General features: G+C 36.3%; 1 protein-coding gene across 6 annotated transcripts in view; it reads right to left on the bottom strand.

Annotated features, from left to right (window-relative positions):
- Positions 1 to 23,660, bottom strand: part of mapk10 (mitogen-activated protein kinase 10) — a 62,350-nt gene that overhangs the window by 28,497 nt on the left and 10,193 nt on the right. For 2 of the 6 annotated variants that reach the window (XM_081390670.1, XM_081390666.1), the window contains 2 exons: positions 9,403 to 9,503; positions 2,747 to 2,916 (listed from right to left, as the gene is read on the bottom strand). In XM_081390670.1, coding sequence (XP_081246796.1) covers positions 2,747 to 2,868 — 122 coding nt within the window. In that variant the 5' untranslated portion in view covers positions 2,869 to 2,916; positions 9,403 to 9,503. Of the gene's footprint in view, positions 1 to 2,746; positions 2,917 to 9,402; positions 9,504 to 23,660 lie in introns of those variants that run through there. The other 4 variants (XM_081390665.1, XM_081390668.1, XM_081390669.1 and 1 more) reach the window with 3 other exon arrangements.

Genomic DNA, 23,660 nt, shown 5'->3' with positions numbered 1-23,660 from the left:
CGTGTAATCTACTGTTCAAAAGCAGTCGTGCTGCTTAATATTTTTGTGTAGCCTAAACCGTGATGCATTTTTTTTCCCCCAGCATTCTTTGAAAGTTCAAAAGAACAGCATTTCTTTAGTATAGAAATCTTTTAAATGTCTTACTGACCGCAGACTTTTGGAAAGTACATGCATGAAAGAATAGTATGCAACAATATAGTAATGTTCAAAAATGGTAGTATGCCATTCCAAACACTCACTTTGATGACACACAGAGCCACTTTTCCACTTGATTTCCTGAATAATCAATATCCCAATGGCTCTGTGACAGATGGCATATACAATAGCGAGGACTAAAGCTACCGTCAGCGAAACACAAAAATGTGCAAATAACATATTGCTTTCTTCCAATATTTGGGCCCAAAAGTCCCCATAGAGTCTGAAAGCATCTTAATGATTCTTGAGAAATTGCCTTTGTATTGCATAATGGACTATATTATTCAAAACAATGTGTGTTATGCTGCATTTTTTCATAATGTTGTTGAGAATGTTGTTTGTTTTTCTAGATGCATGTACATTTACTTTCTTGGCGCACACCTTTTTACCCAAAAATGCAATATTGGAGAGAGTCCTGCCAGGCATTGAATCTCATTTTCTGTTAGCGTACACAGTCAGGAAATTGGCGTGTGTGTGTGATATGATAAATTATTAGCGACCAAACCTTTAGCAGCATCAGCACGATGCCAGATGCTCATAGCTCTATTACTCTGAGGAAAGCAGCACTGCGTCATCTAAATATTCAGCATGTAGGTTTCCAACATGGACTGTGAATGATTTGATGGATTGGTTTAATAACTCCACAGACACAGCTAGCTAAACTATGCCATGAAAATGTTGTAACTTAACTAACATACTTAATATTCTGATAAATGTTTGGTTTGTTTATAGAAAAGAAAAACATATTATATACTGTGAAACATTGTTACAATTTAAAATAGCTGTTTTCCATTTTTATACATTTTCTAATGTCATTTATTACTGTTATGAAAAAGCTGAATTTTCTGCATCATTACTCCAGTCTTGAGTGTCACATGATCCTTCAGAAATCATTCTAATATGCTGATTTGCAGCTCAGTTATTGTGAACAAAAACTGTTTTCATCATTGATAATAATAAGATATGTTTCTCAAGCACCAGATCAGCATATTTCAATAAAAATTCAGCCTTGTCATCACATGAATACTGTAAATTACATTTTGAAATATATCAAAAATAGAAACAGTTATTTTAAATAGTAATAATATTTCACAATATTACTGTTTTGTGTGTGTGTGTATTTTTTATCAAATAAATGAAGTCTTGGCGAACAGAAGAGACTTTCTAAAACATGAAAAAATCGTAATTATTCTAAACTTTCGAAACGCTATCAAAACCTGGTACTACATTTGTCAATAATAGAAAAGTAATTAGGCTATATTCTGAATTCAATTTGTCACAAACAAAAAAATAATAATCAAGTTGTAAATAAAGCAAAGATTAGGCTATTGGAGTACGGTTTACAAGAAAATTCTATTAGTCTTTTTACTTCAGTCAATCAATCAATCAATCAATCAATCAATCAATCAACACATTTATTTGTTAAGCACATTTAAAAACAACACAAGTTGGCCAAAGTGCTGTACATGTCTAAAAATTACTCAATAAACACTCAACACAAACATTACTCAACACAATGGCTCAGTATACAACACTGATCAGTGTCCCAAAACCTTCAAAATGTCATGTTTAATTCAATGTGTTACTTGCCGATTCTTTGTAATTTAGCAGCAATTTCTTAGCGAAAGATCTTGCATTCCCAATTGAAATGATATATGAATCATCCCTACAGTGATTGTATGTAAACTGGCTGTCGTGGTAAATTGCCAGATTTTTGCACAGATTTGCTATTCAAATCAGTCAAGTGAAACTTAGTTTGTAAGTAAAAACAAAACGGCAAACTAACTAAGCTTTTAACATTATGAAAACATTGTACAGCAATGTAACCACAACCAGTTTCATCAGGGTCTGTGGAAGACATGTGACTTTGCACAATCCTTTTAAACTGTCCTTCTTTTGCCTCTCTCCCTCTCTCTCTCTCTCTCTCTCTCTGGAGAATGATGTGGCGTTTGTTAGGCTAATGCCGCTGCCATGCTACATCATGTGACTGCTGCTGAGGAGAGGAAGTTAAATTAAATCAGGGTTGTCCATCCAGCAGGCAGGATTACTGCAGCCAGCAAACCAGCCAGAACACATCAACAATGCCATTAACAGTCCAGTCCAGTCCTGCCTCTCTGTCTTCTCCACAACAAACGCACCGCTGCCACTGAAACTCAGATGCAAGGAAAGAGGAATGGGGGAGGGAAAAATCCACCCTCATCAAGATTACCCACAGTCCACACATTAGCCACGACTCAACAATCATAAGGTTCGGATATTGGGAAGCGCAATAAACTGATGGGTTCTTTTCTGAAACTCGAATCCAAATTAGCTTCCGTCTACTGGGAACGTCTCGGTTACGTATGTAACCCTCGTTCACTGAAGTAGGGAACGGAGACGTCACGTCGGAACGTGAACGCCTGAAAGGGAACTGCAATTCATCACACACCCTGCCAAGAAAACCCCAAATATCGCTCTTAAAATTCAAAGCCTCAAGATGTTTGAGAATCATTATGACATCCGGACATATTTTCACGATAAAAACACAAAGAGATGCACCATGGGTACTCACCACACTATTCCCTGAGCCCCAGAACCAATGGGCTTTAGATTTTGGTAGCGTTTGAGAACCGTGAAGGTGGAATCTCCTACTTCCACGCTGTAGAACTGGTTGTCCACTTTGCTTTTGCTCATGTTGTAATGCTGGGCAATGTAAGAAACATCAACTTGTTTGCCAAACCCCTGCATGGAGAAAAAGATGGATGTATGAGCAGAGAACATCATATAACGTGTTTAGACAGTTGATAAGCAGCTCCAAAGCACTTGTAGGCTATTATTATAGGTCATAAAAAGCTGTGCAAATGATTCTATGATTCACCTTATTAGTGATATAAAGAGGTATGGATACAACTGTTTGTATTCTCTTCATCAGAACTGGATATGAAAGCTCATTTAACACTGTAAAACCACAGATGAGTTTGCTTAAATGATTTGCAGACAAATACATAATTGCTATGTGTTGACCTTGATATTTAGGTCAAACCACCCCACACTAAGCAACTAAATTAAAATAATTAAATGAAATGAGGTGTCACAAATGAGTGAAGAAAAATATTACAACAATTACAATAACAATTTGAGAAGAGGCCACAGTAAGACTCTATATCTACGAGCCAAAACAAATAAAATAAAAAATACGAATATCAAACATGGAAAGCCAAAAAATACTGCTAGCAATTGTCTCATTTTGAGATACAAAGTAATATTTTAAACATATGTGATGAATTAAGTCACTATTTCTCACTATTGTGATTTTATATTTCAAAATGTGGCTTGTCTCTTAGCCCTGCAACTTTATATCGCCCAATTGCATCTTAATTTCACCTAATTATGTTGCAATTTTGAGATAAAAAATTAAAGTTGCACGGGATATGAAATTATGTATATTCCCAGCTAACAAGGAATATTCTCAGAAGTTTGTCTGGAAAAGGTTCTCTCAAAGTTATGAACAACGTTCTTCCAGTAACGTTTTGTTCAAAGTTATCTGTTTTTTTAATAAAATGTTATTTATACGTTTTTTTTTTTCTGGTTGGACGTTTGTCTAGCTTTTTTTTAAAGAACATTCAAAAGTAACATTCCCAAAATGTTTTCTTTAACAATTGTATAGTCAAGAAAAAAAGTAACTGGATGTTTTGAATGTTCAGAAAACATTCAGAAATAAAGTTTTCATAACTTAAAGGGGGGGTACAATGGTGTTTCATGTATTCAGAGTTGTTTACAGTGTTAAAGAGATGGATTCTCATGCTAAACATGGCCAAAGTTTAAAAAAAAAATATTTTGGACAAATAACGGAGAATTTCTGTGCCGAAAATCTTACTTCTGGGTTGGTACAAGTTTCGGCTGTTTTTTTTTCGATCGTGGATCTAATGACGTAGACGAGAGTGGAACTCCTTATATGAGCATTTCTCTCGGAAAAGCGCACCCGCGCACACGTCGACCAGAGGAGAGCGAGACCGCGCACATCAACGCGCTTCAACAGGAAATCATCGGCAGCGCTGCATAGGTTTTATAAACAAGGCCCAGTTCGACACCGGATTTGCAGATCGTCTAATGCTTAAGGATGGAGCAGTCCCAACGATAAAGGTTCACGGTCGTGCGTTGGAACCGCAGGCGGTGAGTAAAACTGCTTCAAATATCTGTGTGTTGTTAGCTATCCGGAAAGACTCGGAACAGCCTATCTTTCTTTTATAAATATAATAAAACTAAAGACTTTTTGGAGATATGAAGGATGCAATGCTACTCTATAGGTACTCAAGATTAACATGAGATTGACTGAAACTGAGTGTTTCACCCCCCTTTAATGACAACATTATCAAAACATTCAGAAAACATTTTTGTAAGCTGGGTAAGAGCACAACATCTAAACATTTCAGTTTCGCTACTAGAGAGAGCATGTTATCTGTGCTTGGCTAAAGATCTCAGATATCACACTATATTAAATCAAACTATCAAGGTTATCAAGGGTCTCTCTGTTCTGGAGTTCATGCCAACGACGGCACAAGGGCCAACTGTGTAATCGATTGTACTAACTGTCACATAGTGAATATATTTCGGGTATACCAAGGGAGGAAGCTGTCCACATGATTTCACAAGCTAAAATGGTAATAAGTCTATCTTCATTATGGGAGTAACCCCTCACTGCAGTGCCCCCCTATTAAACTGACTGGGCTAATTTGAAGCTAATGAGCTAAGATTTGTGATAATTGCTGCCTTTTATTGAAACAAGGGATAGAGCACATAGAATGGTTTGGTTTTATTATTGTGGTGAAATTAGTTCTGTTCCAAAACCTAATGAGCAGCCTAGATGACATTTAAATGCAAAAAGCATAAAAATTCATAACGATAATAATTCGTTACATTTATATTGCGCTTTTCTCAGCACTCAAAACGCTTTATGGAAGGTGGAATCTCCTTAACCAGCACCAATGTGCAGCATCCACCAGGAAGGCCCTCCACACACCAGTTTACTGGTGGAGAGCGATTAAGCCAATCAGTGTACGGGGATGATTAGGGGGCCATGATGGATGGGGGCCAATGGGTACATTTTGGGATTTTTAATGACCACAGAGAGTAGGATCCGAAGGGTGAGTAGCATTCGGAAATATTGGGTAAAATAATAAATTTTTCACATTTAATGAATATATAAATCAAGCATGTGATTTATATATTTATATATTCAATTATTATTATTATAAAAAAAATATTTTAAATGCAATATTTAATAATAATAATATATTACATTATAATACAAAATGTTATAATAAAAGTATTCATAGAATTATTATTATTAGAAACAATAATAATTGTTATCATTATTATTTTATATTTATTTTATTTTACAGAGCAACAGTAAAATTACAATATTTTTAAAATAAAATAACATTTATGGCTGCATTAATTTATTTGCTTTCAAACATTTGAGCTTTTATTTTGGCGGAAAACTGCAAGAACCTTAACGTTCCTCTTTGTTGACAATAAAAGATTTATTAACGATTCTCATTATGAATTTAGGAAGATGGTTGGTGCACTTGGCATTCCCAAAAGCTAATTATAATTTACTTAAATACACAGCACTTGCAGAGTAGCGTTTTCTGTGAATCGTATGAAGGTAAATCAGTAGCAAAACTCGAGAGCACGTAGATGTGAATTTGATAACTTGTACAATAAATATTGGTACTTGTACATGAACATTTACACTCACAGCTCCAATGTGAAAACCTGTAAAATAAAAATCTGAAGTTGAATGTTGAAATTTGCACTCGCATACAATAGTCACAAACCTGTATTCTGAATCTGAAGCTGTAGACAAGTAGTCACAAATGTGTAAAATGCCATTCACAGAAATACAACGACAGACACAAACTTGTAATATATATATTTTGCGTTTAATCTTACGTTCACATTCGCAGTACTACATCAATTAGGCACTTGCAACTTCTCAAATTTGTCACTGCAATTTCAAATTTCGCGCCTTGACTTTTGCTACTCTTTTCGCGATATATCAGGTGCAAAACTAACCTGTGCACTTGAAACTCAGAGGCGGTGAGAGAGAAAGGGGGGCGGGAGGAGGGGGGGTCAAAGGAGTCGTTTTATTGGTTGGCACCTAGCCAATGAAATGGGACTTCGATGATGTCACGAAACCCGCGTGCACTGAAACGCTAACATGGCTTAATGCAATGCATTAGACTGATATTAAAAGAAATAAACGATATTATCAAACTCAGTAAACACAATGCTAATAATGCATACTACAGAAAAGCAGATGAGCACAGAATATGAACGCAACGCGTTCAATTGAGACAGTGGTATTAAAAGACCAAACTCAGGAAACACCATACAAACAAGCACACAGAAAAGCAATTGAGCACAGAATATGATCGCAACGCGTTTAATTGTACGTTTTCCTCCCATAGAAAACCAAGAAAACGCTTAATGAGGCTTATGGACCAACAGTTATAAAATAAAAAACAATAACAAAAAACACATAGGCTAATTCGTTACATTATTAATAAAACACAGGCAGCAAGTTTATTTGCACTGAACACACATTTGCTTTCTTTCGTCATATTCTGTGCTCATCTGCTTTTCTGTAGTATGCATTATTAGCATTGTGTTTACTGAGTTTGATAATATCGTTTATTTCTTTTAATATCAGTCTAATGCATTGCATTAAGCCATGTTAGCGTTTCAGTGCACGCGGGTTTCGTGACATCATCGACGTCCCATTTCATTGGCTAGCTAGGTGCCAACCAATAAAACGGCTCCTTTGACCCCCCACCCCTCTTCCCGCCCCCCTTTCTCTCTCACCGCCTCTGAGTTTCAAGTGCACAAGTTAGTTTTGCACCTGATATATCGCGAAAAGAGTAGCAAAAGTCAAGGCGCGAAATTTGAAATTGCAGTGACAGATTTGAGAAGTTGCAAGTGCCTAATTGAGGAAGTACCGCGAATGTGAATGTAAGATTAAACGCAAAATATATATTACAAGTTTGTGTCTGTCGTTGTATTTCTGTGAATGGCATTTTACACATTTGTGACTACTTGTCTGCAGCTTCAGATTCAGAATACAGGTTTGTGACTATTGTATGCGAGTGCAAATTTCAACATTCAACTTCAGATTTTTTTTTACAGGTTTTCACATTGGAGCTGTGAGTGTAAATGTTCATGTACAAGAACCAATATTTATTGTACAAGTTCTCAAATTCACATCTACGTGCTCTCGAGTTTTGCTACTGATTTACCTTCATAGAATCGAAACTGAAAATGAACACAGTGCTGTGCTTTACTCTGAAACACGCAGTGCGTCAGACTATATATTTATACAATTACATCACAACAGTTGCAATCTGATGATGATCGCACTAAGCCATATCACATTCTCACAATCATGCAAAATTTTTACTCAAATTTGGCGCTTTGAACCCTGGCTAACATGCAATAAAGGGTGTCCCGCATATGGTGCCGCGAACTCGCACAGCGTTGTCAGAAGCAATCCGTCCATGAAATAAATCTATTAGAAAATACGTGCGGTTTATTTAGTAGTTGTTTAAAGCTATTTGGCGATTTCAATCATCATACAATAACCAGCAAAACACCAGCACCCCAAACAAACATTTTTCGGATTTTCGAATTTACAGAAATCAAGTGAGTCATACTTGAAAATGTGAAAATCTGTATAAATATGGAAAAATCACATCCCTGATGAAAACATATGTAACAATTCTCTAAAAAGCATAAATTTGTAGCAAACAGAACAATTTTTTTTTATGAATATATATTGAAAACAAAAATACTATTATACCAAATATTTTTGTGTGTTTTTTAAGTGTATTTTGTTGTGTCATGCTAGCATCACAATCTATTCGAATCAGTTGAGAGTCAAGTCTCCCGTGCCCCACATAGGCAGTAGCCAGGTTCTGGAACAGAGCTGACACACTTTTAGGGGTATGAAACACACTTGGTTCAGGAGTCAGTTGCCATTAAGTCATTTAGCGGACACATGTATTTGAAGTGACCCACAGAACACTTCCTACAGTGACAGTCCCTGTGGAGGACACAGAGGTTAAGTGTCTTGCTCAAGGGCACAGTGTTGATTCATGGATCAATCCCTCTGGGATTTGAACCTACAACCTCTTGCTTAACAGAATCTTTATCCACTAGTCAACTGCCCTCTTGACCTGGGATCTGTATGTCACACTGAAGGTCATTCTGACAGGTGATGAGGATTATTTAAGGCACAAACGAAAAGGACAAGAACCCCAAGGAACATATGAGGTGGCTTATTGAATGTTTTGCTGTGCTACTGTGATTACTGTAATTCTGGGAATAAATACTGTACTTCATATTTATCAAGCAGAGGGAAGTTTCATTATGTAACTCTATCATTAACAGTACATTATACATTATTCTGATATGTAATCTGATATTGAATCATCATGTTTCCACTGTGTTATTTGAGAAAGTTTGTTACAGTATAGCAGTTACAATACAAATCAGGTCAGCAAAATATTCTGTTTCTTGACTCAAGTCAGTCAATCTAGAGCCCTAAAATTAAGGAAGATATACATCTGTAAATTGAATTTAAAATGACCGTTCACTCAAAAAGTTCAAATTCTGTCACCATTTACTCGCCCTCAATTTGTGTTAATGGGATGCAAAAAAACAACAACTTATTTTTGTGTTCCATAAAGGCAGAAAGACATATGGGTTTAGAACAACTTGAGTTTGAATAAATGATGGCAGAGTTTTCATTTTTGGTAAACTATCAATGGAAAAGCATTTGCAACCCATTATATTTCATAGTGAAACAATATTGTGAAAAAAGTCACTTTCCCGTAAAAAAGAAAGTCCGATGGGTTTGCAACAACCACAAGGGTGAGTAAATGATCCGGAATTTCTTTTTCCCTTTAAGTGCTTTTAATTTGAATGATATATCTGAATGACTGCATTGATTTTAGAAAACACTTCCATGCATATTTAAAGTGTATTAAGATGCTCTTAATGCATTTTGGGAAACCCGACTCAGAATGGCTTGGGATGCTGCGAGGAACTGATCCTGTGTAAGCTGTACATCTTCCTTAAGGGCCCAGACATGCTGTCACCAGTATTTATTTTAAGCAATGACACATCCACAAGAATGACGGGCAGAATGGAAGTGAATGAATACTCTACCTTTTAATTTACCTGTATGGAACACACACCTGACAAAAGGCAATCTTCACATCCAGGACAGGAGCACTGCAGTTATATAAGAAACGTCTGTTCATAAATACCTGAAACAAAGCAATACAACAAGAAGGAAAAGATCAAAACAGGATAAATGGTAGGAATTTTCCCTCTATAAACTGATATTGAGGTGGTAAGATATTTGCTTTGTTCCGTAGCGCTCATTTCATCTCCAAATGTGCTAATTTCTCAAGATGTGTTTTTTTGTGCAAATATTGATATGTGCTAAAAGAGAGAGAGCTGTGATGATAAACAACACTTTTTCTCACATCTACCATCTTGATTCTGTCTCAAAGGCCCTGCCCTGTGGATATAACGTGTCTCGGCACACTGAGGATCTATTCATTAGCTGTGCGTACAGTATGTGTCTGAGGATACAGGCTTTCCAAGAATAGTCAGTGTCATCCAGGAGTCAAAGACAGTATGATAATTTGGTTTGATTATTTCTTCCGCCTGCTCTGCTCTGTTTCCTGTTACATTTTTTTTTTCTCCCCCAAGGGACGAGAAGGAGCTTTTGGTAAGCGTTGTGCACCCTGCCTTTCAAAGATACCAAAGCCCTGTGGATAAAGTTAAATATTCATTAGTGTTTTCCAGACTTCATCTCAGTAACAAAGGGATCAATCCATATAGATGAACGTCATTTTAACGTTATGAGATACTGTATGGATCTTATTTTTTTCTGGTTATTATTACTGATTTATCTTGGTGTGCTCGTTAAAAAAACATTTAATATTGATATAAATATGTAAATATCAATATTTATATTATTACCAATAATATATTCAAATCTGTATCACAGATTATAATATCGGCCATCAACAAATCCTTTTAAGCTATTTTAAAGGCAGGGTAGGCGATTTGTTCCAGAAATTTTTGTTGGAATTGTATTTAAGTATATTATTCAATACATAAAATCACAATACTGCTCACTATATTTTTGAGGAAATAAAAGCAGCCTTAGTGAGCATGACAATTCGTTAAAAAACATGAAAAAATCTCATCAACCCCAATGTACATTAAAGCTAAAATCAAGTCTTACATTCTTTTTTGTAAATATTGTACCTTTAAAATAATAAAATATAAGGCATAATATCTAAAATACCATAAATGGTTGTGCCTTCGACACATTATTTCTAGATGATGGTTAGGATGTGTCAGTGATGTTCATGCTGGTTTTGAGTGGCAGCTTACAGCTGTGTGTGTAAATGGCATGAGGACTGCCCACAGCCCACGAGTGTTTGTCAGATGACTGACATTAACAGCACTGCTTTCATTTCCTTCTCACAGCGGCTGCCAAACCTGCACTGATGCTCTGAGACAAAGAGCATGATGGGATATGCTGCAGCTCCATGATGATAACCTTAATATCATTGATTAAAATGAGTCAATATGACGGAATGAGGGAGACATCTTAGAGAGAGAGATCTTAAATAACTCCTTGTTCAGTAATTTGCAGGTGCTGCTCCTTAATTACTATTTTCCTTCATTATTTGCTGTCTGGAGTTGGTCCAATAACAGTGCATATGTGTAAACTCCTGATCAATACAGAAAGCTTCATAAACACAAGCATTAAATGAGTGATTATTTTGCTGCTGTACTGCAAATAATGATTCATCTTACACAGATTTAATTATGAGATTTTTTTTCCCCCACTTTTAATCAAAGCAACATGCTTTTTTATATATTTCAATACCTCCTTAAAGTAAAAACATTTCATTTATTGATGTAGCACTTACGAAACATGAATCTCACAATTATCGAATCATGTCCTCATTAGTTTAGTATCTGATCCTTTCAGAGTTGGACAGTAACGAAGTACATTTACTTGAGTACTGTACTTAAGTACACTTTTTAAATATCTGCACTTTACTTGAGTATTATTTTTTTCAGGAAACTTGTTACTTTAATTTGAAACACAAATACCGTACTTTGTACTCCACTACATTTCTGTCAAGGTCTTTGAGTAGAAAGTAGTTATGTTATGCATGATTTATTTTCGTCTCTAAAACATGATTGTCTCTTTAGGGTCACGTGTGGTAAAGTTCGGCGATTAGTACGATTTCTTTCTACTAGTGATCTGTGAGAGGCAGTTTCGTTTTGTCACGACTAACGGTTTGAAAGTTTTGTTTTCATGGCAAATAAATATTTCTGTACTATTGCTGTTGGGCAGTTATACAGTTATGGTTGTGTAGCTGGGGGTTTTCTGATCAGTCTTTACAGACTACTTGATTCAAATGTGCATGAATGGATACACATATAGATGTGTACTTTTGTGGGGGTGTTAGGGGGGTTAAATAAATAAAAAAAGTTGTTTAATTTCTCTAGGTTTTGTAACATTCTAAAAGCTATTAATTCCACAGATAAACTGGTCAGTGTATTCACTAGGTTGCTTCAGAGGCATAAGGTACTGTAACAATGCAACAATTCTAAAACAATGCATTGACATTTACTTTTTAAATTTGATATTCAAGTACTTCAAGTACTTCTGTACTTTACTTAAGTAAAATGCCGTCTTTACAACTTTTACTTGTAATGGAGTAATATTTGACCAGTGGTATCTGTACTTTTACTCAAGTAAGGAAGTTGTGTACTTTTGTCCACCACTCCACCTCTGGTTCCTTTATACTGAAAGCGATTCATTCAAACATTCCGACAGTCTGTTACCATGGCGGCAAACCAATACTTTTTCAGAAAACAAATGAACTTTTTCAAAACTGATTTATAAAAACTGCATTCGGCTCAGGAGAGCATCCGTGAACAGATTTCAACAGTCTGAAGGCACACAGATTGGTATCACTCACATATGGTAATACGATACAAACTCCTGAGATATTGAGAAGTTACTGTAGGCTAAGCAATTTTCAACAGCACCAAACAGAACAGAAAAAATAAATAACACTCTCAAATTCTCCCCCTATCTGCCACTGTTCAGAAAACAAATAACCCTGCTAGCATTTTAAAGAGGACCTACGGTATTATGATTTTTTAAAAAACATTTGTGAGTGTGTAATGTTGCTGTTTGAGCATGAAAAAGGTTGGCAGAGTCACAAAGCACCAAGTCACCTCAAAGGGAGTTATTCTCTATATCAGTAAGCACTGTTTCTGAAACGCCTTGAATGTAGTCTTTCGTGTTTGTTTTTTTCCAGGAATATACACATCACAATATTCCTCGTTTAAATAATTCCCACCCAAGGCATACGCAAAAAAAGGGTGTGGCCAGTTGAATTGGGTTAGTTGGGTTAGTTGTTAGCTTGCGGTTATGGTAAGGGGCGTGACATTTCCTAAACGCACTCAAAGCTTTTGACCAATCACAACACACTGGTCCAGCCGATCAATCAGAGCACACAATTTGCTTTTCAGAAAGAGGAGCTTCACAGAGACCGGAACTAAGCAGAGAGTGTGTCCGAAATCGCCCCCTATGCCCTCATTCACTACTCCTACATTGGTCCAGTAATATTGTCATCTTGAAGGAGTGAATGAAAACAAGTGAGTGAATTCGGACACTGAGTGCGCCGGAAGGGCTGCCGCTTTTGCATAGTTTGTGCTTGCTGTTTAATAATCATTTGATACTTAGCAAACTGGCAGCTCCAGTAGTAAGATGAAAAGATTTAAATCTCAAACTCTGTCATGGAAACTATGTATAAACCTTAATTAAACAATTTAATAATCAATTAAACAGGAATATATCTGTATGATATTACGCTGCAGCCACATTGGACCAGCGGTTTGGAAAATGGATGGATGATTCAGCTGCGGACGCCATCTTCTGGCGAGACGCGGGAATTCGTTCGGCGTGACCCTCACACGGTTGTACACTTGTTGTTGCAGTGCATTGTGGGATTGAATGAGTGCACTCGATAACGTCCACTATGGTTTCGGACACCACTACAAATGGCTGTCCCCTCAAATAGTGCCCTATTTAAGGGTATAGGGGGCGATTTCGGGCACAGCCATAGCGTTATTGACAGCTTGGACAGAGAGGTGCTGCAATAATGTACAATAATGTTCTTTTTTTAAAACATACACGCATGAAAACCTATTCTAGTAGACCCCAAAAACAAAATCAAGACTTTGTAAAAGGGCATAATAGGTCCTCTTTAATCATGGTACTCCAATTACTATCTAAGCAGGATTAAAGTAACATTTTACACACTTTACTTCTGTAAACTGACATATTTCTGAGTGAAACAGGATATTCAGTGAGAAAAGATATAGGATGTGGCTTATTTTATCCATTGGAAATCGCTTGAATTGTAAAAAGTGAATGCTACAGTCCAATATGGATGAGGAACATAGAAAAAAAAAAAAAAAAAAAGATACAACACAAGTGAGAGAAAAAGGTCAATCTATGCTTCTCAACACCTTCAACTGAAAGTTTGTGTTTACTGCAGCACCAGCTATGAATGCTAAAATAAAATCACACCAAATCAACACTTTCACCAAAGGAACAAAAACAGAGAACAACGAGGATGTGTTTGTGATTTTTAATGAACAAAATATGAAGCTAGCACATGCTTATCATGCTGCCATGATGCTAGAGGTTTTTTTTTAGCACAATCCTGTGCGGTTGCTAGGGTATTCTGGGTTGCTGTTATAGGGCATTACAAAGGTGTTGATTACTAGCCCATGTCCAAAGAGCTCTTGCATATACTATTCCCTATATATGTCCCTCTTTTTTCAATAATAACAGTGATGCTAGACTTAGCAAATGCCACTAATGAATGGACTGTGTTTTATAGGAGAAAACAGACTTTTCTTATAGAAATAATATAACAGCAAACATTAGGAGTTTGGTGTGGCGTCAAATCAAGACTACTGGTTTTAAAGTCTCCATAGCAACATACAGTATTTCACACGATCCTCTTAATTTAGACATTATCGATTGCTTAGATAAGCTGAGATACATGTATACACACTCTAGAGCTGCTCTTCAAGAAATATTTGACAGCATGGTTGAGCTGCACAGAAATATTAAGCTATCTATAAAGAGGAGGATATGGCAAGGTCAGGCCTGATGAATGAGACCGAGAACGGATGAAGAACCGTGATAAGTAAGTGATGAATTACTGAGTGCAAATATGACATTAACAGACAACAGGACGCAAGCATAGAGCAGGAACTCTGCCTCCCCAAGGGTCCAAAAAGGCCACAGCTACGGTAATAAAACTGATGCCTGGAGATTAGAAACAGAGCTAGACGGATGCACAAAAAGTCTTCCTATTGGGGATCAAGCATCCAACCTCAAAATACAGAATAGAACGGGTGAGTTTAATAATACTGGATTGTGAGTAAGCCCTCTCATGGTATTGACAGACCTATTGATTTGGTTAGGGTGCACAAGATATTTAATAAAGTCGATCTTCAAGCCTGTCAACAGAGTGATGTGAAGGTATATGGTGTGACCATCACAGTAACTGCACATATACACTGAGTTTGTGCTCAGTAAGATATTAATTATTTTATTCAGCAAGGATGCACATTGATCCAAAGTGACAGTAAATATTTTATGTTACAAAAGATATCTATTTCAAATAAATGCTTTCTATTCATCAAAGAATTTGTCATGGCTTCCACATACATATTAAAAGAAATAAATAATAAAAACGTTTCTTGAGCAGAAAATCAGCATATTAGAATGATTTCTGAAGGATCATGTGATACTGAAGACTGTAATGATGCCGAAAATTCAGCTTTCCATCACAGGAATGAATTATTTTTGTAAAATATATTAAAATTGAATTGTAATAATATTAATATTAATGTTTGACTTTATTTTTGATCAAATTAATGCATCATTGGTGAGCATAATAAAAGACTTCTAAAACATTTAAAAAAAAAATTACCAAACCCACATTTTTGAATGGTAATATATATTAAACCATGTATTTTAATAAAAATTGTCTCAAAACTGTCTCAAAACAGTACTATATTATACATATGACTAAAATGATACAGCCGAATCTCTACCAGCTGACACATTTCTTCAGCTGAATTGTATATACATCATTCCGCCAGCCCTAGTGGCTGTGCGTGCTGCTATTATGCTGAAATCTGTTGTTCACACAGGTGGTGCACACCAGAGGCTAATTTTGTAAAGTGTTTGGACAGCGTGTGAAACCTTTAGTACACAGCGGCCATATTGAGATGAACAGACAGGTGATTTCAGAGCTACAATGAATCATCACCCCTGAGACCCGACAGATGGAAAGTGTACATCACCGAAACTTCTTCCCTCTTAACTCCCCTCTTCAACAGCTTCTTGAACGCAGAACATTGATTAATTAGTCTATTGTGTCTGGAGAATTCAGGTCAATTAACACTGACGATCTATCAGAGAGACTTATGCTAAAGTGATGTTGTTAATGTGGAGCAGAGCGCTAATGCTAGGATGTCCACAGTTATGCTGTGCTACATCCATCGATTAGCTTTGCAGAGGCTAAACAATGCTATGCAATGCTAGGTGTACAATTAGCACCAAAGAGGATAACCCTACTGAAAAAAAAAAAATAAAACAGCTAAATCTAGTCTAAGCTGTTTGGTTCTTGCGCTAGTGTGGCAGTTACAAACCTCGAGGGGACGATAGAGTTAACTTCAAATGTCAAACTGCTTGCGTTGTTTTTCAGGTAAACATGCTGACAGTTTAACTCATTTTAACAAGATTCTCTTCAAACTGTTGCACTGCTATGGCAGTAGTGGACCTAAAACTACTATTATTAACGAGTATGATTCTGTTAAGATATGCGCATAACCTTCTTAAATATGCAAAGAGAGGTGAGAAAGACAGGACGTAAAATAATGCATGAAACTGAAGCTGAATATGATAATAATGAGGGGGGAAACAGACACTCAACCTCTCCTCTTTAATGCCAGATACTTCATGTCTGGCTTATGTCTGGGATTTTAACATTATTCAATCACTCTATCTGTCAATCATCAGAGGTTTGGCAGGAATATGTTGTCAGGGAAAAGCTAAATTCTCCTGAAATTAAGAGATAATTAAGAGAAAAGAGGAAATATTGCTATCATTGGGAGGGGTGTGGGATAAAACAAGAGAGCAGATGGAGAGAGATTTTTTTGGCAAGGAGATTGGCAAGGAAATAATGGATGACCTTTAATTATAGAGATTTCTGATTCTTTTCGATTCATTTTAAAGGTAAATTGCGACCTACGAAATGTAAAATCTCCAAAACAAGAACTGAAGTTAAAATGTAACATATAATTCGGTTTAAATTAATAACTCCAGATCCATCTGTATATGAAACTAGATTTTACATTCACTAAACAAAAAGTGAGTGATGCTTTCCTGTGCAAAGCCTACCTTTTCCTGCCTTAAACTCACACAAGATAGATCATATATAAAATGAATAAATTACTTTTTAAAATTTTATATATTTTATATTTATATACTATTATAGCATGTAGTATTACTTTTTTGAATTAACCTTTTTAGCTTTTAGCTAACAATAACAACACTGCATACAATCGTATAATTTTCTGTTATTATTGCAAATTAGAAACCTAGCAATTTTCGAATAAAGAAAAAACATCAATGTCAAATGTTTAACACTGTATCTTTTTATATAATGTGGGCAGGTTAAGTAAAAACCCGAATGACTGGCCTGACCTGTATCTGACCTGCCTCTGATAATACATCCAACTTTAAAAACACAACAGGAAATGATCTCAGACGCACAGGGGTCAAAAGGTCCCTCTATGACATTTGTGTTTTGCTCACCAAAGGACAATTTCCAGTCATATTATCTCAAGAATTTACCATGACAACCAAAACCAGAGTGATGAATAAAATCCCCACGGGTGTATGAAAAATACATACAATCAAATTACAGACTCGCAGTGCCTCAAAATCCAATTTTAACCCTTGACAAGACCATTAGAATGAGCACAAATCTGAAAACAGTTCAGGGTCCTGTAACATAAAAACAACTGAACAACAGGGTGGTTTCTGTTCTTCATCACGTGTTTATGTGTTTTTACTGTTATGTGATTTTGAGAGGCTGTCAATGGCAGTGTGCCTGGTTTACTCAGGAGAAGTAGCAGGTCATAAAACATTTCTGCTCACCGGGAGCCAATCTGGGCCCTGTCGGCGGGGCTGGGGGCCATCTTGACACCGCTGGCAGGTATCTTGTGTGTGGGCGGCAGATACCGTACAACATCAGCTTGAAAAAGGAGACAGATGTCCTTGCTGCTGCCTGTGCTGTTTATGTTTCAGAGCATGCATATAATGATATAGGGCGGCCATGTTGTTACACATACACAACGAAATCCTGTCTAATGGATTCTAATGTATTACAATCTGTTTATGTGTACCCAACTTTGGCTACGACAACATTAATCTGGATACATTTGAAAAAGGCGTTTTCAAATGCTCTCCATCCACACTAGCGTTTTCAAGCGTTTTCAAAAAGTTTCTCGTCCACACTGAAATGTCGGAAAATGCTAAATTCACCTTGCTGCGCATGTGTAAAACCCCATAAAAGCTCACTTAGATGATACAGACAGAACAAGACATAATAGAGTTAGCAAAATTATATTCTGTCATTCTGTCTAAATTCTGTCATTTTTGCAGGACTGCGATATGAAAAGTGAGCAAAGTAACATAATTTAGCAACTGTGTGAAAGTGAATGACACAACAGGCACAAAACCGATGAATATCTATCTGTACAATATGCGTCACATGACTAAACATGCGTCATCGTTTTAAAATACCTCCGTTTTCACAGTCCACACTATAACGCGAAAACGCCGCTTTTAAATGTATCCACTTTGGAGAGCTAAAGCTTTATTTTCATTAATTAAAACACCATCTCAGTGTGGACGGAAGGACAAAACGGAGAGAAAAAGATGCGTTTTCAAGCAAAAACATACAAGGCCTTTAATAATCGCTCTTAGCATGCGGTATGCTATTTCTCTTCTAAGTTAAAGATTTTCACCTGCTGGACTGTAAGGGTAAGTTTACACGACAACGCTGTACTAAAAAACTTAAAACAACGATGGCAAAATGATCCCCGTTCACACTGATCCACGAAAACGATTAAAAACGCTGTTTATGTATTCCAGGCCAGAAGTTGGTTTTAAGTTTTTAGTTGAAAACGGTGTTGGGTAAACGCCCCCTTAAACGGAAGACGGTCAAACCCATTGACATACGCTGATTGATGGATCATGTCCAATATCTTGGAGGTGGGCTGGAAAGCATCCACCTAGCAATCACCCAGAACACCCTAGCAATAGCAAAAGTTCAACGTTGTTGTTAACTAAGTCTATTAAAACTATAATTTTATTTAAATGAATAAAAAGCTGAAATAATATAAAATATAAATATAGACCTTAGACAGGTTAGACGCCATATTAAATTCAACACAAATAAAATGAGGCTGTGAGGGATAGACTTACAGTCTTTACAACTACATGCACAGTATAAAGGTCCTAGATCACGTAATTTTCATAACTCACAACTTTCATAACTATTATATGGGTTTTTGTCTAATGTTGTTTTTTTCTGGAAAGACGTTTCATCATCTGAACAATCGGTATGTTGTAGGTATGATCTATTGAACACTATATGTACTTCTATCCCTCACAGCCTCGGTTTCATCCGTGTCAAAAAAACAAATATGGCGCTATCCTGACTATTAGATGAAAAACTTAAACATAAATAAACTTCAACAAATATTAGAAATCTTGACTTGCCAGCTAACTGCCAACTATAACTGAAATAAAAGCTAATTTAAAAAAAAAATAAAAAAAAATAAAAAATATTTAAACTAATTGCAGGTTTTACACGGGCTAGAATTTGTTAAATAAAATATTTACTTAAACTGAATTAATTGCCTAGGTAGCATTAATGATGACAAATACAGGAGGAAAGGCCAGAAAAGAGCAAATCTGAAAATGCGTCAAACTGGGGAATTAAGAAAATCCCTGCAGGCAAAATCTCACTCAGCATTCTCCATAAGCAGCAGTTCATCTAGTATATCATCCTTTACAAGAGACCAAAGCTTTGGTATCAGAAGAGCATTTCAGACAAAACTGTCTGAAATCATAGACAGATGAAGTAAAAACTTATTCTAGTTCACCAGAGCAGTGCTGTGGGCCACAAAGAGAAATAAATTTCCGTAATATGACAAATTTATGTGAAACAGAACATTAGTGGGAAATAACGCAGGACGGGACATAATAAAATATGATGTTGTTGGCTATTATTATTTTCCCTGCCTATACTGCCTCAATTACATCAGTAGAAAAGAAAATTCATTTCAAAGGCAGAGAAACGTATTACATTTTTATATGAAACATTATGAAAACATATTTTTTTAGAATAAGGTGCACTGATAAATCATGCACAGTGAGACCAGGGACATTTATTAATAAGTTAATAAGGTACATTTTCATTTCACATTGTCTATACAGGATAACTTTCATAAATTATGCCTTAAAATGTAATTTGAAAAAAGTTTTTATTTGACTCTTGCGCTTGTTCAGAGGTGAAAGTCGAGCAGGGAGCGAATCAAACCTGCCGACTGTTGAGTGCTGACAGTTTCATTTAACACCTCAGCTTTTCTGACTTAGTGGGACGTATTTTCAACCTACTTCTGGATTATTCAGCAGTTCTGCAATCAAACTTTACACACTCCACACAAACACACACACACAAGCATACATTTTTCCTACATTTATTTTTTCCACAAACATGCTGACAAAGTTAAAAACAGACATTTCTGGCTGCCAACAGGAAAGTATTTTTTTTTTTATTATTATTTTAATTATTGCTCCTTGACAGCATTAAACGATGGAGAGCAAATGGACACTTTTGGATAAGTCTCTTAATTCTCAGGAAATACCCCCAACATTCTCACAGTTTTATAAGACATCTCAACAATGTCTCAAACTGTGCTCAGATCCCACAATCAAAAGACATGTTCTCAAAATAAACTCAAAGACAGCTTGTTTCCGCCACAGAAAAAAAGATTTTAAAAGATAATTACGACTTTTTACCTCACAATTAGTAGTAAGTAGAAAGTAGAATTGCGTGATATAAAGTCACAACTGCGTGTTTTTTTATCTTGCAATTGCGACTTTATATCACGCACTTCTGATTTTATAACACGCAATTGCGAGTTTATATCTCACGATTCTGACTATATAACACGCAATTGCGACTTTATATCATGCAATTCTGACTTTAGAACTCGCAATTGCAACTTTATATGAGATAAAAAGTCAGAATTGTGAGATAAAAAGTGAAACCCTAAAGGACAGAATCCTTTCAGCTGATCATAGAAGGCACCATAAAATGCAAGGCACTTCAGATCCCTCAAACCTTCATTGGAGTCTGAGCTCTCGCTGGGAAGAGCTGTAATGTGCTTTGTTTACTGTTAATTCAATGGCAGACATCACTCACTAATTACAGAGCACTTGGATATTTTGCAGTTGGCTGCACAAATGCATTGCTGGAGTCCAGGCACATAATTGACTACAGCAGTAAATCAGCGCAAAGGGTTGTGAGACGCCAGAATGCGACTCTCTCTCTTTCCATTTTGTCTTCCTGGTCTTAAATTGCCTTGCTCTCCTGGTTTGGGCCTTTATCTTTTTGTCAGTACTTGCATGTGTATGTGTGTGTGTGAGAGACATCAGACTAATCCCACTCTAGTTCACTTTTAACTCTGCAGGGTCCTGGATGGCTTAATGATATGAATAATTCACATCTCCCCTCACTCACAGTCTGTTCGTTCCTCAACTGAATATACTATTGTATTCTTCTTCCTCTCATGCTGCATTGTACAGCATACAGCATACATCAGCCATTACTCCAGTCTTCAGTGTCACATGATCCTTCAGAAATCATTTTTTATATGTTGATTTGGTGCTCAAGAAACATTTCGTATTATTAAAAGTTGTGCTGCGTACTATTTTGGTGGAACGTGGAAACAGTGATACATTTTTTCAGAACGTTCAAAAGAACAGCATTTATTGAAATAGAAATCGTTTGTAATATTATAAATGTCTCTAATGTCACTGTTAAGCAAATTTACTGTGTCCTTGCTGAACAAATAAAAATAAACAACAATCCACAAAAAGCAGCTTGTACAACACAAAGACAATACCAGACAATGAACAAAACCAACTCGGGGGTTAAATACTCAAGAGATAACCACGAGGTCCAGGTGAACATAATCTGTATCCACAGAAACAAACGGCAGGCGGGAAAATGCGAACAAAGGAAACAGGCACTAAACAGGAAAACAAGAAAATACAAACTAAAAGTCCATTAAAAAACGAAACTCAAACTCAGGCTGAACGTTACAGACAGCAACATTATGCTAATATAATTTAATACGATTTTTCATTTTTGAGCAGTTTCTAAGACGGCATCATATGATGATTTTTCAGTTCAGGCAATCCCAGAATGCACTACAATGATTCAGTCAGGCTTGAGCTAAAAAATGAATTGCGACTGCGAGAAATAAAATAACAAGCATCCGAAATCGCATACTTAAGCGAAAAACAGAATGTGGCAAGAGTAATATGTCCGAAATCACAGTACTCATAAAAGAGTAGGCAAAAAGATTAATTCAGGAATACGACAAGTGATCATCTTTATGAATGAGTCATTGAATCATTTACTCAACCAATTCGTTCAGATCATTCCCTCTCAGTACTACTTTATATTTAGTTCAGCACTGAAAACTATTTAGAAAATGATAAATTAAATTAAAATGGCAATTTAGCCAATATTTGTGTGTGTTATGTATTCCTAGTCATAATTTCTAGATTAGCAAGTGCCACTTGTGCAGTTCACATAAGGTGCGCTATTTGTATAGTTATTTAGTTGCTCCCTATGTACAGTATAGTGTTCCAAATCAGTCACCTATAAGTTATTTCAATTAGGCTGCAGATGCCTAGAGCTTTTGGAACAGAACTGGCGTTAACAATAAAATGGCTAATATAAACCAAGGATATTTATTAACCTTGATGGTCTGTCCAAAACATTTTTTAAAACATTGTTCTAAAGGATCTGTTGTAGGGAACGCTTTATTTTTCTCCCTTTCAAGTAGAAACAACATCTGACTGCTGCCCTTTCTGTAAATACACCACCAGCTGGATAACATCAATATTGTATAGCAGTTTCCAAATATGGATCCAAAACCATGCCTACCAGCAACAATGAACTGACGAAAATGAGAGGTAAAGTCCAACACTCCCATTAGATTAGGCCTGCATCTCGTGCTGTGCAAAATCCCTGCAAAACATAATCTACAGGCTCGATCTGGATTAGAGCTAGGATATTTTTGAACTGGGGTTTCAACATTATTCTGACAACGTGTCTTTGTGTGTGTGGCTGATCATTAGACCGCCGATGTGATACTAATGGATTATAATAATGGATTTAATGAAGCACATTTCTTTAAAAAGAACAGCAGCTTGTGATTGTGTGTTATGTAATTTCTCTCCATTTTGGCGCTCGGGTAATGCAGATTGATAAGGGAATAATGCGATCATTCTGTCAGGTTCAAACCCTTAAGCTATTCTGACCCTGCAATAAATTACAAACCCTTTTAGATTAATGTCCCATGGATGAAAATAAAGCACAATGGCTACCTCTAATATCCCAGGGCATCTTTATCTAGGAAGGAGAAATAAATAAATAAATATTTATATATTAAGTGAATGGGACAAAAAGACAAAGGAGCTTTTAACGTTATCGAATTAAGTGTGTGTACATAGCTAGTGGACGGCTGGATTCATCGTTATGCCACTGAGAAGAACGGAGCATGCTCAGTTGCTCACTGGGTCAGGAACAGGAAATTCCCTCTCTCATCCTGTGGGTCATTTTCATTCACTTCAGAGCAATGCAATGGAAGTTAACAGCACAAAAGAAAAGCAAGACTGCTTTCATGTACTTTTTTATAATATCAGTCAGGGTTTGTGCACATCACAATGTGTTTTATATAAGATAAACGATCCAGTGGCTCGATTATTTATAAAGCACTTGGAGAGACAAAGTAGCTTTTCAGTTCTTTGCCTGTGCCTTGACTTCTGCCTTCATGAAGGTACCTTCAGAAACAGCATGCTAACTAAAATATGACCTCAAGTGACTGATTTTGACCCTCTCTATAGGCAACGACTCAAAATGAATTTTTTGAGACAAAAAAAAATAAATAAATACAAAAATGTTAGAGAAAAG

The sequence above is a fragment of the Scardinius erythrophthalmus genome, assembly GCF_964197995.2.
Source record: "Scardinius erythrophthalmus genome assembly, chromosome: 17".
NCBI lineage: Eukaryota > Metazoa > Chordata > Actinopteri > Cypriniformes > Leuciscidae > Scardinius > Scardinius erythrophthalmus.
The sequence above is the reverse complement of the archived record's forward strand: the minus strand, read 5'-3'. Positions and strand labels throughout refer to the sequence as shown.